Source organism: Microcaecilia unicolor, chromosome 7 (genome assembly GCF_901765095.1).
Source record: "Microcaecilia unicolor chromosome 7, aMicUni1.1, whole genome shotgun sequence".
In the NCBI taxonomy this organism is placed as follows: domain Eukaryota; kingdom Metazoa; phylum Chordata; class Amphibia; order Gymnophiona; family Siphonopidae; genus Microcaecilia; species Microcaecilia unicolor.
Genome location: NC_044037.1, coordinates 89,963,511 through 89,979,401, shown reverse-complemented (window position 1 = coordinate 89,979,401; position 15,891 = coordinate 89,963,511). Strand labels below are relative to the sequence as shown.

General features: G+C 41.3%; 1 protein-coding gene across 1 annotated transcript in view; it reads right to left on the bottom strand.

Moving 5' to 3' along the window:
- Positions 1–13,025: 13,025 nt before the first annotated feature.
- MID2 (midline 2) overlaps positions 13,026–15,891 on the bottom strand; it is a 721,370-nt gene continuing 718,504 nt past the window's right edge. The window contains exon 11 of the mRNA XM_030209458.1: positions 13,026–14,446. Coding sequence (XP_030065318.1) covers positions 14,041–14,446 — 406 coding nt within the window. The 3' untranslated portion in view covers positions 13,026–14,040. The remainder of the gene's footprint in view (positions 14,447–15,891) is intronic.

The following is a 15,891-nucleotide window of genomic DNA, read 5'->3' as shown; positions in this document are numbered from 1 at the left end:
GTCTCATTAAACCATGTCTGTCTATGTGTTCAGTGATTTTATTCTTTATAATTGTTTCCACTATTTTGCCTGGCACTGATGTCAGGCTTACTGGTCTGTAATTTCCCTGATCACCCCTGGATCTTTTAAAAGTAGGCATTACATTCCAATCTTCAGGTACTGCAGATGATTTTAACAACAGGTTACAAATCACTAACAGCAGATCAAATTTGAGTCTTTTCAGTATCCTGGGGTGTATACCATCTGGTTCCGGTGATTTACTACAGATGCTCAATGGAAAGGTCAGAGAGAAGGTGCAGATGCTGGATGGAAGGGGAGAAATGGGGTAGACACTGGATGGAAGTGGGAAGAGAGAAGGGGTAGACACTGGATTACATTACTTTACATGACCTATATTCTGCATTTAGCTATCAAGTTCTATGTGGATCACAATAGCATCAAACTGTCTAATCAAATGCCAGACTAAACATAAAACATAAAATAAACAATAACAGTAGTCTATGATAAAATACCTTTCACAGGTATAAATTGTTGAAATAAAAACGTCTTCAAACCCTTTCTAAATAAAAAAGTAATTAAACTCAGATTGTAAAGAAATTGGCAATGAATTCCAAATAGGAGCTTGGTATTAAAATGATGGCGACAGAGAAAACGTAGATGGAAGTGGGAAGAGAGAAGGGACAGACACTGGATAGAAGTGGGGAAAAAAGAGGGCAGGTGGTGGATGGAAGTGGGAATGAGATGTAGCAGATGCTGAATGAAAATGGGAAGAGAGGGCAGATGCTAGATGGGAGGAGGAGAGAGGGCAGATGTTGCATGGAAGTGGGAAGAGAGAGGGGGCATATGCTAGACAGAAATGGAAAGAGAAGGGACAAATGCTAGACAGAAGTGGGGAGAAAGGGTAGATGCTGGATGGAAGGAGGGGGAGAGGCAAATGCTTGATGGAAGGGGAGATGGGGAAAATGATTGATGGAAGTGGGGAGAGAGAGAGCATACATTGGATGGAAGGGAGGAAGAGGGCAGACACTGGATGGAAGGAGGAAGAAGAGAAAGAGGGCAAATAGAAGTGGGGAGAGAGGGGGCAGAAACTGAAAGGAAGTGGGAATAGACATTGGGTGGGAGAGATAGGGGGTAAAGGCTGATTGGAAATGTGGAGAGAGGACAGATGCTGGATGGAGGGGGAAAGAGAGAGCCGACACTGGAAGGAAAGGGGAAAAAGAAGGAACAGGCAGTAGATAGAAGGGTCAGAGAGAAGGAACAGATGCTGGAAGGAATGGGGAGGGGACAGATGCTGGATGGAAGCATCAGAGAGAAGGGGCAGACACTGGGTGGAAAGGGAGAAAGAGGGTAGATGGATGGAAGTGGGGAAAGAGAGGGGGTAGACACTGGATGGGAGAGAGAGTGGCAGATGCTAGATGGAAGGGGAGAGAGAGTAGACATTGGATGGAAGGGGAGAGAGGGGAGATGCCAGATGAAGTGGGGGGAGAGATGGGGCAGACGTTGGATGGAAGTGAGAGAGCGAGGTAGAAGACACTGGATGGAAGGCAGATGGATGGAAGTGGGGAGAGAGAGGGCAGATGCTGGATGGAAGGGGAGGGGCCAATGCTGGATAGAATGAGAGAGAGAGAGAGAGAGAGCAGATACTAGGTGAATGGAGGGAGAGAGGAAGATTCTGGATGGAAGAGGGGGCACATGCTTGTTGGATAGGGAAATGGGGCAAACACTGGATGGAAGGGGAGAGGAGGAAAGTGAGGGGCAGATACTGGGTTGAAGTGGGGGAGAGAGAGACAGCAGGGAAAGAGGACAGATGCTAGATGGAAAGATAAAAAGGGGGCAGACTTTGGATGGAATAGAGCAGAGAAAAAGGGGAGATGCTGGATGGAAGAGGGGAGAGAGAGGGCAGATGTGAGATGGCAGGGAGGGAAGAAAGGGTCAGAAAAAAGAAAGAGGGCTTCTTCTTATTCAGTGCATGCTAATAGAAAATCCTGGCAAGAGAGTTAAGAGATGATGATGAAAATCCAGAAACCATAGACCATGACCAAAACAATAAAAAAAAAAAATTAAGGGCCTCTTTTATCAAGTCATGCTGGTGGCTCCTGATGCGGTAATGACAACAAAGGCTATTCAGTTTGAATGGGCTCCATTGGCACTGTCACATGGAACTGCTAGTGTGGTTTGATAAAAGAGGCCCTAAATGTCCAAACAAAAAAAAGTTAAAAAAAGTTAAAAAAAAATAAAGTTTTGAACCATATCACTGATTGATCTGCTTTGTTTTTCTCCCTGATGTTATGTTATACATTTTTACTGGACTAATTTTAATACCTTTTTGACAAACTTTCAGAGATCAAAACCTGACCTGAGGAAGGAGGTTTTGGCCTTTAAAAGGTAAATAACAAGTGTATTTAGTCCAATAAAATGGTATCATCATATTTTTGCTTTATTTATATTTATTAATTTGTAATATAGTGATTGGAATATGTCAGTTTTTGAAATTTACATCTGCACAGTACAGGGGAGACCTGCATCACCTTCTCTTTCTCTGGTGATGCACTGTATGTGGATCCTGGCTTCTTGGGTGTTCAGTTTAATTTTTGTCTAAATATTTCTATTTTTAGTATGAGGTTGCTTATTCTTTACTGGGTAAGGGTCTATCTGTGTTCTCCAGTAATTTTATTGTTGTTCTATCGCTCACTGCAGTGTTTGTAGTGCTGTCTTTTCTTAAGTAGGTCCTTGTGTGACTGGAAGTTACTGCTTTTTCAATTATAGCTCAAGGCAAGTTACATTCAGGTATAGGAGGTATTTTCCTATCCTTTTACCTGAGGCAATGGGGGGTTAAGGGAGTTGTCAAAGATCTCAAAAAGCAGCAGTGGCATTTAAATTTCAGTTTCCCTGGTTCTCAACCTGGTGCTCTATTAGGTACAGCTAATACAAATTATCTGTATTAGCTGTACCTAATGTTTGGTAACTCTACAGCAAACTAAAGGCTAGCAGAGGCGAAGCCCGGTGGACTTTGACAACCTATCAAAATCAATGATAGTTAACATAAGCATTGTCTGTCCCAGTATGGTGATGCTTATATTCTTATTTAATGGTTACCAGTAACCTCAGGATTTCTAGAACGTCTCTGTTCACATAGCCTACAGGAAGATGCTGGACTGCTGAGTTAGGGCTGACTGAGAGCCAAGTGTTAAAGTACCTGCATATATTTCCAGAATACTGCAAATACTATTCTGTTTAATATATTGTATTATTTTACTCTGCATTATTTTGATGCTTTGCTATATAATTCCCCTTGTATGTAATACCATCAGTAACAGAGGAACTGGGGGAGGCAGCTGGTAGACAGTAAAGGTGTCCTTACTACTGCTATCATTTATATAGTGCTACTAAATTTACACAACACAGTACACTAAACACATAACAGACAGTCCCTGCTCGACAGAGTTTACAATTTAGACAGTCAAACAGGACAAATAATGGATTATGGAATTACTTATGGTGGCAATGATTAAAACAGACATGGGTACTGAACTAGTGAACAGGAGTTAGGAGTTAAAAGTAGCCTTTCTTCCCTGCTTTGTTTAAAACTGCCCCTACTATCCTATTTTTTTGTTTTTGTTAAAAGTGGTGCTTGTACAGGGGGATCAGCGTTCCCTCTAAGCTGCACTAAACATCCATTAGCTGAGTAAAATTTAGAGTAACTATAAACATAGTTAAACGTCAAGGTAAACAAGTAGGGAAAGCATGCAGAGCATGGCTCATGAAATTCTTTCCAACTTCCCTGTGAGTGTTTAATACATTTATGAGTGTGTGTATTTGTAAGAAGTGCTCATAAGGAAATGCAATAGAAAATATTTGCTCACGTCAACTCAGTCCTTAGAGCCAGGGCCGGCTTAACCTATGGTCCAGGTGAGGCTCTGGCCCAGGGCGCTGGAGATAAGGGGCACCATACACCTGAGCCCAAGATGTCACTGGCCCTATAGTTTACGCTGGCCCAGAGCTAACCTGGTGGTGCTGCATATGCAGGGAAAAAAGAACAGCCGGCAATCCGCTTCCTCTTCCTGTCTCAGGTCACCTTCCCCATCTACCTTTAAAGGCAGTTTTCCCCTTCTAAACACAGATAGCATTTCACCTAACACTACCCGCATCAGTGCCACGGAGTCTTCCTTCTGCCACATCCTGGCCCCTCCTTTGACATAACTTCCTGTTTCCATAGGGGTGTGGTGGAAGGAAGATGCAGGGGCTGATGCTGACAGTGTTAGGTGAAAAACTGCCCGTATTCAGGAGAGGGAAACTGTCTTTCAAGGTGGGCTGAGGGGTGGGTCTTGTCAGGGGGGGCATGCTAATGGGAGGGCACCGAACCAAAAGTTGGCTCGGGGCAGCTTAGTCCCTTGAGTCAGCCCTGCTTAGAGCACTGTTTCTCAACCCAGTTTTCGAGGCACACTTAATCCACCAAGTTTTCAAGATACCCACAATGAATATGCATGAGATAGATTTGCATGCACTGCCTCTTTGGTATGTAAAACTATTTCATGCATATTCATTGTAGATATCCTGAAAACCTGATGGGACTATGTGTGCCTCAAGGATTGGGTTGAAAAGCACTGCCTTGATGGGTGCCTATTTGGAGCCTATTCTGAAAAGAAAAGTAGGCACCTACAGTATATTTCTTTATAGATACTAGCACAACAGCTCAAGTACATGCCTATATTTTAGGTGCAAGCACACCAGTCATACAGCTGATATAAATACTTGCACCTACATTGTGAAAGTATGTGCATTGATTATAGTATTTTGCATGTGCAACTTTAGTGGGTTTACAAAATCTGGGGGAATGTGTGCCCTGCCCGTGCTGTCTAAACTCTGCCCATGTGCACGGCCACCTGCAAAGTACAAGCCATTGAATACTGATGTGTGATTACAGAATAGTGCATTGCCTGAAACTGCTCATCTATGCATGTGTCCACGTATTCATGGAAATGACTAGAATGCTTACATTTAGGCATGTACTTGCTGCTTAAATCTAGGCAGGTCCTTCTACATTTACCCTCTTAGTGCTACATTCATCACTGGTTACTATCTGTTTTAATAGCATTTAATTGATTGCTGTTTATTAGTTATATATTTTATTTATTGTCTGCACAATATCATTTATGTGGTACATCACTGTGTTAAAAAAATGCTTTCGGAACAGTGGGCTACAAACTATGAATTAAATCAAATAACTGGATCACTGAACAGTTCAAAACAGATCAGTAAATCTCATCCCCCTTCTGGAGGCACACCTAGCCAGTTGGGTTTTCGAGCTCCACAAGAAATATGCAACAGATAAATTTGTATATAATGGAACTCCTCTGTCTGCAAATGTATCTCATACATATTCATTGTGGTAATCTTGAAAAGACAGCTGGCTAGGGGGGCCCTTTTACAAAGCCGCGTAAGCGTCTACACACGCCTGTGCGCCAAAATGGAGTTACCGCCTGGCTACCATGTGGCTCTTGTGGTAATTTCATTTTTGGCGCACGTCTGATACGTGTCCAAAAATAATTTTTATTGTCAGGCACGCATATTGGGCACGCACCAAGTGGCATTTGACGAGCATAGGTCATTACCGCCCGGTTACCACGTGAGACTTTACTGCTATGTCAATCTGGCGGTAAGGTCTTGGACACAAAATGGACGTGCGGCAATTTTAATTTTGCCGCATGTCCATTTTTGGAAAAAAAATTTAAAAAAGGTATTTTTTACAGGTGTGCTGAAAAATGATTCTGCACGCGTCCAAAACATTCATCTACACTACCGCAGGCCATTTTTCAGTGTGCCTTTGTAAAAGGGCCCCTAGGTTTGTGTCCAGGAGTGGGCCAATACATGTATTTGTGACACAAATGGATCGTGACTACCTCTCGCCAATTTTTTTAACAGCAAGAGAAAAAGTGGATTTCCAGACTACATACTTGTGCTTCCTACAGCATTGAAAGACAACACACACATGCCAGTGTTTTAGTAAATCTTATTAATTAAAAATTTGTTCTGTCCACTCTACAATCTGCCTTTATATGCATACAATCTGATAACATCATTGCATTCTTATTACATTTATGCTCTTATGTACTGGATATTGCTCCTGTGAAATACCTTATCAGATGTACAGCTGAAGAACATAGCACATTTGCACCAATTTCACTGTATTTGTCCTATCAGAACTCTGCACTACAGAATGGAAGACACCAGCAACCTGTCTTATGACTTGACAGTTTGAACAGCTGAAAAGAATGGAAGCCCAGTTTAAAAGGTAGCATGTGAAAAAGGTAAATCATATGTGGTCTTGTACCATGAGTTTAGATAGTTCTTATGTTGGTCCAAAAAAAGGACATCACAACTTGCAAAAACATGTTTTTCTATAGGCCAGCACTAAAATATTATTAACACCAAAGAATGTTTACATCAGAACTAGGCGACTCCAGTCCTCAAGGGTCACAAGCTACTCTGGATTCAAGACATCCCTACTGAATATGCATGAGATACATTTACACACAAGAGAGATAGCACATGCAAATGTATTTCATGCATATTCAGTGTACATATCCTGAAAACCTGACTGGCTTGTATCACTTGAAGACTGAAATTGCCTACCATGGTCTATATTGATAACGAAGACGTAGTCACATTAGATTGTAATTTCTACAAGCAGATTAATGGCTGTAACTATTTACTTCAAATGTCTATTGCACCCATATTCTTAATTATAATTTTTGACCCTTTATCTCAATAATATTCACTTCCAGTCCTTGAGGACTACACACAGGTCAGATTTTCAGGACACACTTATTGAATATGCATGACACGTTTGCAGGCACGCTACCTCAATCAGATGCAAATCTAAGCCTGAAATCCAACCAGTTTGTGGCCCTCAAAACTGGAAATAAACAGCACTGCTTTATGTTCAGTGTTTTAAGTTAAAGGTTTATCTAATTACTAGTCATTTATAGCGCATTTTGCTAAAGTATGTGCTAGTTTGAAATATTCTAAAGGTCTACAGTACTAAGATATATCAGTATCATAATACACCAGGGGTGGGCAACTTTTTACACAGAGGGTCGCACTATCCCTGGGGGACCACACACATAAAATTCTCCCCCCCCCCCTCATATAAAATTGTCTCCTTCCACATAAAATGAACCCCTTCTCACACACACAGACATATAAAAATCCCTCCCACATAAAATTCTTTCGCCCACACATGCTGCCGGATTCTAAACAGCAAACCAAGAGATCCAAGCCGAAATCCAGGCATATTCTATAACAACGTGCATAACTTAATTGGCTTGACAAGCTAATCAGCATTGAAAACAGCACTTAACAAGTGATCATGAGTGGAGGAGTGGCCTAGTGGTTAGGGTGGTGGACTTTGGTCCTGGGGAACTGAGGAACTGAGTTTGATTCCTGGCACAGGCAGCTCCTTGTGACTCTGGGCAAGTCACTTAACCCTCCATTGCCCGCCGCATTGAGCCTGCCATGAGTGGGAAAGCACGGGGTACAAATGTAACAAAAATAAAATAAATCATGAGCACTAATTGGCAATAATTAGAATTTGCACACACAACTCACTAAGCATATTCTGTAATGAACTGCATCTAAATTCTAATGCACGCAGTTCAAAAGGGGCATGGCTAAGGGCAGGGAAATGGACGTTCCCAAATTTACATGCATAGTTATAGAATATGGCCCAGTGCATGCAAATCTATGTGCAGGGATTTATGCCACATTTTCACTTGTGTAAATGGAGGTACATAGTTTTAGGCACTGGGATATCAACTAAGCATATTCTGTATATCGTGCCTAAATCTAGGTGCTGCTTATAGAATATGCTTGGGCGGAAATATTTATTACACTGATTTTTTTAGATGCCTTATATAGAATCTGGCCCATGGTGTCCTTCATTTCTCTTCTTCCCTATCTTCCTTCCCCAACTCCATGGTCTCCAGAATCTCTCTCCTTCCTATCCATCTTTAATCCACCTGTACCACAATTCATATGCCATGGTTCCCCTCTCTCTTTCTTGCCCCACAACCCATGTGCCACATTTCTCCTCTCTCTCTTTCTTGCCCCACAATCCATGTGCCACATTTCTCCTCTCTCTTCCTTGCCCCACAATCCATGTGCCCCAGTTCCCCGCGCTATCTTCCCTCCTCCCCCGATTCCAACATCACTCTTGTCTCTCTATCCCTCATTCACTGCAAGCAGATCTCCCCTCTCCCTTCCGGTCACATGGGACTGAAGAAAAGTACCTGGTCCAGATTGCTCAGTACCAGCAATTAACTTTGGCAAGGAGATGCCTTGGTGCCATATGCGCGAAGGCCCTGCTTGACCTACTCTCTCTGACATGTTCCGCACATGTTGGTATGTGACAGTGGATGAGGGACCAACAGGTCCTTTACGGTTGTGGTATCAAGGTTCCTGCACGTTGAAATTAAATTGCTGGTACTGTGGGACTGGGAGGGGAGATCTGCTTCCGGGCTGAATAAAATTTGTTGTTGGGTCACAGATTGCCCACCCCTGTAATACACTAAAGCATGACAGTGGCAGAATATTTTTAGAAAATTACAATACAATTTTTTTTCACTTTTTTTTTAGATTTTCATCTGGATGTTCACAAGTTCCTGATATGTTTTGCTGGCAGCTGAAACAACAAACAACACAAAGAAGAGAACACATGACAAGATAATGATGTCACTCATAAGTGTAAGAAGTGGTCTCACACTGATAAGCAACTTGGGAGGGATCTGGTGACCACTAGGGTAATAATGATTTAGTGAATAGGTAATGGGCTTCTGGAGAATATAAAGATGCAGAAAAAGAAATGGGAATGAAAGATAATTGTGTATGTCTTCTATCGATGAATCAACTAAATACACAGCGAGTCTTTTTAAATTCTATAGCATAAAACCGTCTCTATAACATCCATTGCAATTAGAACTTAACTTAGTATTGAAGAATCTTTTTTTCAAACATCCATTAACATGATTGTGTTTCCAATATAATCCACAATGCTTCAGGGAGAACTCCAAATTTTTATCCAATTAGCATCAAAATATAATTGGTCCAAACCAGGGGCGTAGCCAGACTTCGGCGGGAGGGGGGGTCCAGAGCCTGGGGTGAGGGGGCACATTTTAGCCCCCCCCCCGGCGCCGACGACCCCCCCTGCCATTGCCGACCCCGCCAGCACCACCAACTTTACCCCCCCCTGCCGACGACCCTCTCGACCCCCCCTCCCGCTGCCAACCTGCCGTCGCCTACGTTTGCTGGTGGGGGACCCCAACCCCTGCTAGCCAAGGTCCTCTTCTTCTCGCAAAAGGCTTCCTTTGGGAGAAAAAGAGGACCTCGGCTGGCGGGGGTTAGGGTCCCCCGCCAGCAAAGGCAGGCAACAGCGACAGCGAGTTTGTGGTGGGAGGGGGGGGGGGGTTGAGAGGGTCATCAGCAAGGGGGTCCAGGGCCATATCTATGAGGGCCCAGGCCCCACGTAGCTACGCCACTGGTCCAAACATGTTGGGATCCTTTTAATAACATGTGCTAACCATTAGTGCATGCTAAACGCCATGCAGCCCATTATATTTCTATGAGCTATATAGCATTTAAGACCAAATTATGTAAATAGCATCTAAAATGTAGAGGTATCCAATTAAAGCACTTAGCACTATTCTATATAATGCACTTAAAGTTAGGAATGGTGCATACAATAACGCATAGGACTGGGGAATGCACCTAAATTTAGGTGCAGCCATTTACACCACTGAAAACCTTGTGTAAATACCCGTGTCTAAATGTAGACAGGTTTCCCCGTTCTATAAAAATGCACATAAATTCGAGTAACACCCCAATACACCCACACTCCTCCCCATGCCTCCTTGTCAGCTACTCACGTTAGAATCTACACATGCCTCTTTTTAGAATATCCCTAAAAAGAATTGTGCATAAATTCCAATTATTGCCGATTAGTGATGATAGTTGGTTGTTATCGGTCAATTATCATCATTGATTGGCTCGTTACTCAATTGAGTAGCGTGCGTTCATTGGTCATGCACATAATTTAATGCGTGCTACTTGCTGTGCCTTGTATAGAATCTGGGAGTTAGTGTGCACTAATCATTAGCGCGCCTTAGTAAGAGGACTCCTTCATTTCCAGAAATCTGGAAATGGAGAGTTTGGAATGACTATATTTAGATGCTAGTTGGATGAAAATTTGGAATACACTTTGAAGCAGAGTGGATTATGCTCTAGATGAATGACACTGACCACAGTCTAATATTTGACTCGTTTAAGGAGGCAATTCAATAACAGGGCACCTACAAATAGGTGTTCAAAGAGCACCTTGTAGGAGCTTATCTTATAAAGGAACACAGGCACTTTCTATAGAATAGAGTTGGCATAGTTTTAGTGCTGCACACAAAGGGCTAGATTCTATATACGGCACCGAAAAATACCTACATAATCGGTATTCTAAAAGCCACGTCTAAAGTTTGGCATGGTTTATAGAACACATGCTTAAGCAAGAGAGTCATGCATAAATTTAGGCACATCCATTTGCACCAATGAAAACCTGGTGCAAATGGCTGTGCCTAAATTTACAAGCAGAGCATCATTATTCTGTAATTACATGCGTAACTCAAAGCCATGCCCCCATTTCAGCACTCTATTTTTTAGACCGTACGTAAATTTTAGGTATGGAGCCCATGACTAATTTTAAGCGCATTGGTCCCAATTAAATCTAATTAGTGCCAATAATTGCTTGTTAAAAAGCCAATTATTGGCACTAATTGGCTTGTTATTCAATAAATTGCACATGCAAATTGGGAATGTGCTTAAATTTGCATGCACAATTTTTGCCAACCTTTATAGAATCAGGGGGAAAGTATTCCATAAGTTACATTTGTAAGTTTGGGTCCCAGCCATGCTCTCCTACCCCACAAACATCCCTTTGTAAATATGTGCTATACATGTATTATGCCTTCTTACAGAATAGCACTTAGGTGGCATATTGGCATCTACAGGGTACTATTCTATGCATTTGCAAATATTAGCATCTAGTATATAGCACTGCCCCATAAATGTAATTTATGAATATTCTGTTGAAAATTGCCTTGAACTATGGTTGGGTGGTGTATGTTTTTAAATTAAATTTGTTGGGGGTTTTTCTTATGGCATGACTAGCTCTAAGCTTTTCGTGATTCTACATGTGTGGTTCTCAACCCAGTTCTCAAGACACACTGTCAGCCTGTTTTTCAGAATATCCACAGTGAATATGCATGAAACCAACTTGCATTCAAAATGGAGGCATCTCATGTACATTCATTGTGGATATCCTGAAAACCAGACTTAGTGGGTAGGGTCCATGGACTGCGGTGAGAAACAATTTGTTCTAAGCAAACTAAACATGTGACCATTTGCTCCCCCACCTCATTTCAAATCTATTGTATGATGCAATTTTCAGGATCCTGGCTCACTTCTTATAAGGCCTAATGTCAAAGGACTACCTGGCCAATTCATATCTTTAGCATTTTAGACTTCCTGACCCTTAATAGATTCTAGGAGAGTGAAAATTCTAAGACAGAAAACATCTTGGTGAACAGTGAAACTCTTTAGAAGAATTATATATAACAATAACCTTAAAATATGTATTTTCTTGCAATTTGGGAAATAAAATTTCATGCTTAGGTAACGTAAAGTCTCACAGAAGGCTTTGATAAATAACATTCCAGCCTAAATCTAGTTCATATTTCCAATGCTTTACTTTCTTATTTTTCTTTGTTTCTTCTCTTTTACCTCGATTCCTCCTGATATTTCTCTAGCTTTATCCCTATCTACTCTACGCTTTCTTTGCCTTTTGCTTAAAAATGCAGAAATCATTTTAACTTGCCAATGAAAGATGGCCATTGTCAGTACTTTGCAGGTACTTTTCTAAGCACCTTGAACATGTACAACAGAGTTTTACAAGGTTATGTACATGCTTATAAAATTACCCAGGGGTATACGCAAATAAAAGTAGGTGATGGGACACATAGCATCCACCTTTGGGCCCTATGCATTTAAAGTGCAAAGTGACTGGTGGTCACCAGGTACTGTCCAGCAAAGCTATAAAGGCATAGACAACTAGATGTATGGGCAACTGTGTCATTAGTTTTTGTAGCTGTTTTAAACTATTATATAATTTGATGATAAGACATGGAAGGGTTAGAGGGACTGGGTGTCAGATTAAGTATACTTTTATGCTCATGTAAATAGACTAGGAAGATAACAAAGACTGTCTTCGATATAGAGTGATGATATCTTACAAGTGTACAAGTTTCTGTAGTTGGCAGCCAGGATAGATCTTACCAGAGTAGAATTTGACAGATTGGATGAGTCAACTGGTCTTCACCTACGGTCGCTTAGTATGTTATATACCTTACTGTGATTAAATATGTTACCCAGGAGTTAGCTGTTTTTTTTCAGTACTCTTGATTGGTACATTGAACCTTTGCATACCTATTTTAAGGGTTTGTTGATCTGAGCACAATTTTCTTCCATGCTCTCACACAATCATTTGCCAAGGAAACAGATTCTACTTTCCTCAGTTAAGGAAAATCCCATTTCCACATGATAAGAATGAAGGGTCTCTAAAAATTGGCAAATTGGCAACAGTGTTTGGTCTTCTTGCTTTCTAACCCTATTCGTATTCAGACCTTGAACTCTAACACATTTGTTTTTCGTTAAACTGATATACAATCAAAACAGTTCATTGTGAAAGTGCATTGCAAATATGCCTTTGTGCAGCAGAAAGCAGTACAATACTTGTTCATAAATACGTTTATACATGATTTTGTACAACAGTAGTCTCACTGAAAGGACTTCTCCGCTCTGCTCCATAGCAGTACATATTGGGCACAATCGTTCGGTTTCTTCCATTTTCTCTTCTTGTAGTTAGAAAGCAACAACAGTGTTCACCCCCTGCCCCCTACAGTCCTATCAATAGATGAAGAAAACATATAGCTCCATACAGTTGACAAATACTGGGGAAAGAGACTGCACAGGTGACAGAGTGTGGATGCTGCACTCTATCAAAACATTAAAGATTTAGAGTTGGTAACTGAGGCTAGTAATAACATTAACAGAGAGCCTCTTCATCCAGAACAGACTTTGCATGGAACCTCTGGACCATTCTGAAAGCCAACCCTTTTGGATGGTGACGTCAATAATAAGGTAGAACACTTCATTTACATTCAAACTTTGTCCAGTGTGGATTATGATACCTACACATCATCTAGTTATCAGGAGTACACTATGAACAGTAACAAATGGAATATTTTCCTTCTGCAGCCTGTTCCATTGCAACTGTTTTATAACCACATATTAATTGTAAGTCCATACTTTAATTATGCTAGTTTTCAGCTTCAGTATATGAACCTGCTTAAAAATATGACAATTTAATTTTTTAAAGCTCTAGATATAAAGACTTTTTTTTTTTTTTTGCTTTTCTGGAACTCTTATGGTCAGGCATGGCTCTAACCCTCCACCAGGGCATCGTCTAAATCTCTCTGTACACCATCTGACGGGTGCATGCAGGACAAGCTGGAATCACTTTCTAGGCTTGTTTTTGAACCTCCTTTTCTACTTTTTTCATGGGCTTAACATAAAAATACATCACTTGACTCATAACCTATGCAATGAAGAGTTCAGAGCTCTTCACTGCAAAGAACTGAATAGGTTTTTCTCCCTTCAAACAATAATGGCATTCATGTGACAATCAATTACCAAGAGTAGCTGTTCAAGCTATGGATATTCAGATAGTGAATCCAACCTATCAACATTTAATCATGCTCATCTTTTTAGTATTTTAATGGTCAGTATTATATACTGGAGGTTCCTGGTTTAGGAGGGAAAATGCCAAGTACGGACTGCTGACCAAATCCATTTGAAAGAGTTTGTTCAGCGGTTTTTTTTTTTTTTTTAAGTAGTAGGCACTGAACTACCTGCCACTGCAATGTTGTAGGTCCTCCACAGTGCTCAGTGACAGGCTTTCAATCCTGAAACATAAGGGGATTCATGCTGTGGCCTACATATGCACTCCTGTTGCTCAGGGAACTCTATAAAGTCCGGGGCAGGTAGGCCTGACAAGATTGTCACAGACTTGTTCCAAATAGTGAACGTTGGGCACACAGGAAGAACAAAGGAAATGTCAAAAGTATGGAGGTGCAGGCAGTTGGCGGGGTCATAGAAGGACAGCGTGTTGTTATCGTAATCCAGGAGGACACCGAGGCGCTTCAGCTGCAGCTGTGCATCCACCAGCATTTCCTTGTTGTTGTGCCGCACCACAAAGTTGTTGTTACAGCGAGAGAAGACCCAGGAGGAAGAGTTCTTACCTATCCACTCATTCTTTGGCGCCGATTTGTAGGCAATTCCAATGGCATACCTAGTAGAAGAAAAACAATGTTAAATTCCTATAAGAGTGATGCAGGTACCCAGTTTCTATAGATAATAAAAATAACAGACCAAGACTGACTATATCATGTTTATGCTGCCCAAATGTGAACAATTCAAGTAACAGAAGACATTGTGAAATGAATAAAAAATACAGTTCACATGGACTCTTCAAGTGTTTTGCATGTTCCCTTTGGTTTTTCTTTGAAGCTTTAAAATGAGGCTATTAGAGTGGTAAGAGATGCTTAAAACATCAGTAGCACATAATTGCTTGAACCTGGTCAACTAGAAATAAGACCCTATGGTGCTCATTTTCAAAGTTCTTAGACTTACAAAGTTATGTGGAGGGGTCATTTTCGATAGTGCGTCTAAGTCAGACTTTGGACGTTTTGCACTAAACATACCATAGTCGAATAGAAAATACACCAGTTTTTAGGAACGTCTTTCTTTTTTCAAAAATACAGTTTTGAACAAGGTTTTGTGCTTTACGCGTTTATCTTTTTAGGCCACTTTTGGAAAAAAAAAAACCAACACAAATTAAAAATGCACAAAATCAAGCTATTGGGATGTAGAAGGGGCCAGCATCTTTAGCAGACTGGTCCCTCAGATATCCCAGAAGACCAATGGGGCACCTTAGGGGGGCACTACTGTGGATTTCATATAAATGCTCCCAGGTACAAATCTCACTATTGCTCCCTTATCTTGTCTGTTGAGCCCTCCAAAACACACTACCACCAACTGTACATCAGTACAATAGCCCTTATGGGTGAAGGGGGCACCTATATGTGGGTACAGTGGGTTTCTGGTGAGTTTTGGAGGGTTCACAGTTTCCACCACAAGTGTAACAGGTAGGAGGAGGCATTGGCCTGGGTACACCGGTCTACAGTGCACTGCATCCACCACTAGACTACTTCAGGGACCTGCATGCTGCTCTAACAGACCTGGCTATAACATCTGAGGCTGTCATAGAGGCTGGTGACTACTATTCTTACTCACATTTTTGGTGGGTGGGAGGGGGTCAGTGATCAATGGGGGAGTAAGGCGGGGGGTCATCCCTGAATCCTTCCAGTAGTCATATGGTCATTTATGGCACCATTTTGTGCCTTATTCATTAGAAAAAAACAAGTCTAGACATTTTGATTTTGTTCTATTATGGCTGTAAAACGTCCAAGTGTTAGGCATCCTCCAATCCCCCTTCGAAACACCCCCGACACTTCCCTTGTGATTTGGACACATTGCAAATGAAATGCATAAATAGATGTCTGCAAAACAGGTTTTGAAAATACCGATTTGGACGTTCTGAGAAGAAATCCGTCCAAATGTTGTTTTATGCCACTTTCTAGATGTTTTTCTCATTCGAAAATGAGCCCCATCGTAACCTATAGAACTTTGTAAGACTAAGTTCTTTGAAAATGAGCTCCTTTGTCTAATTTATCC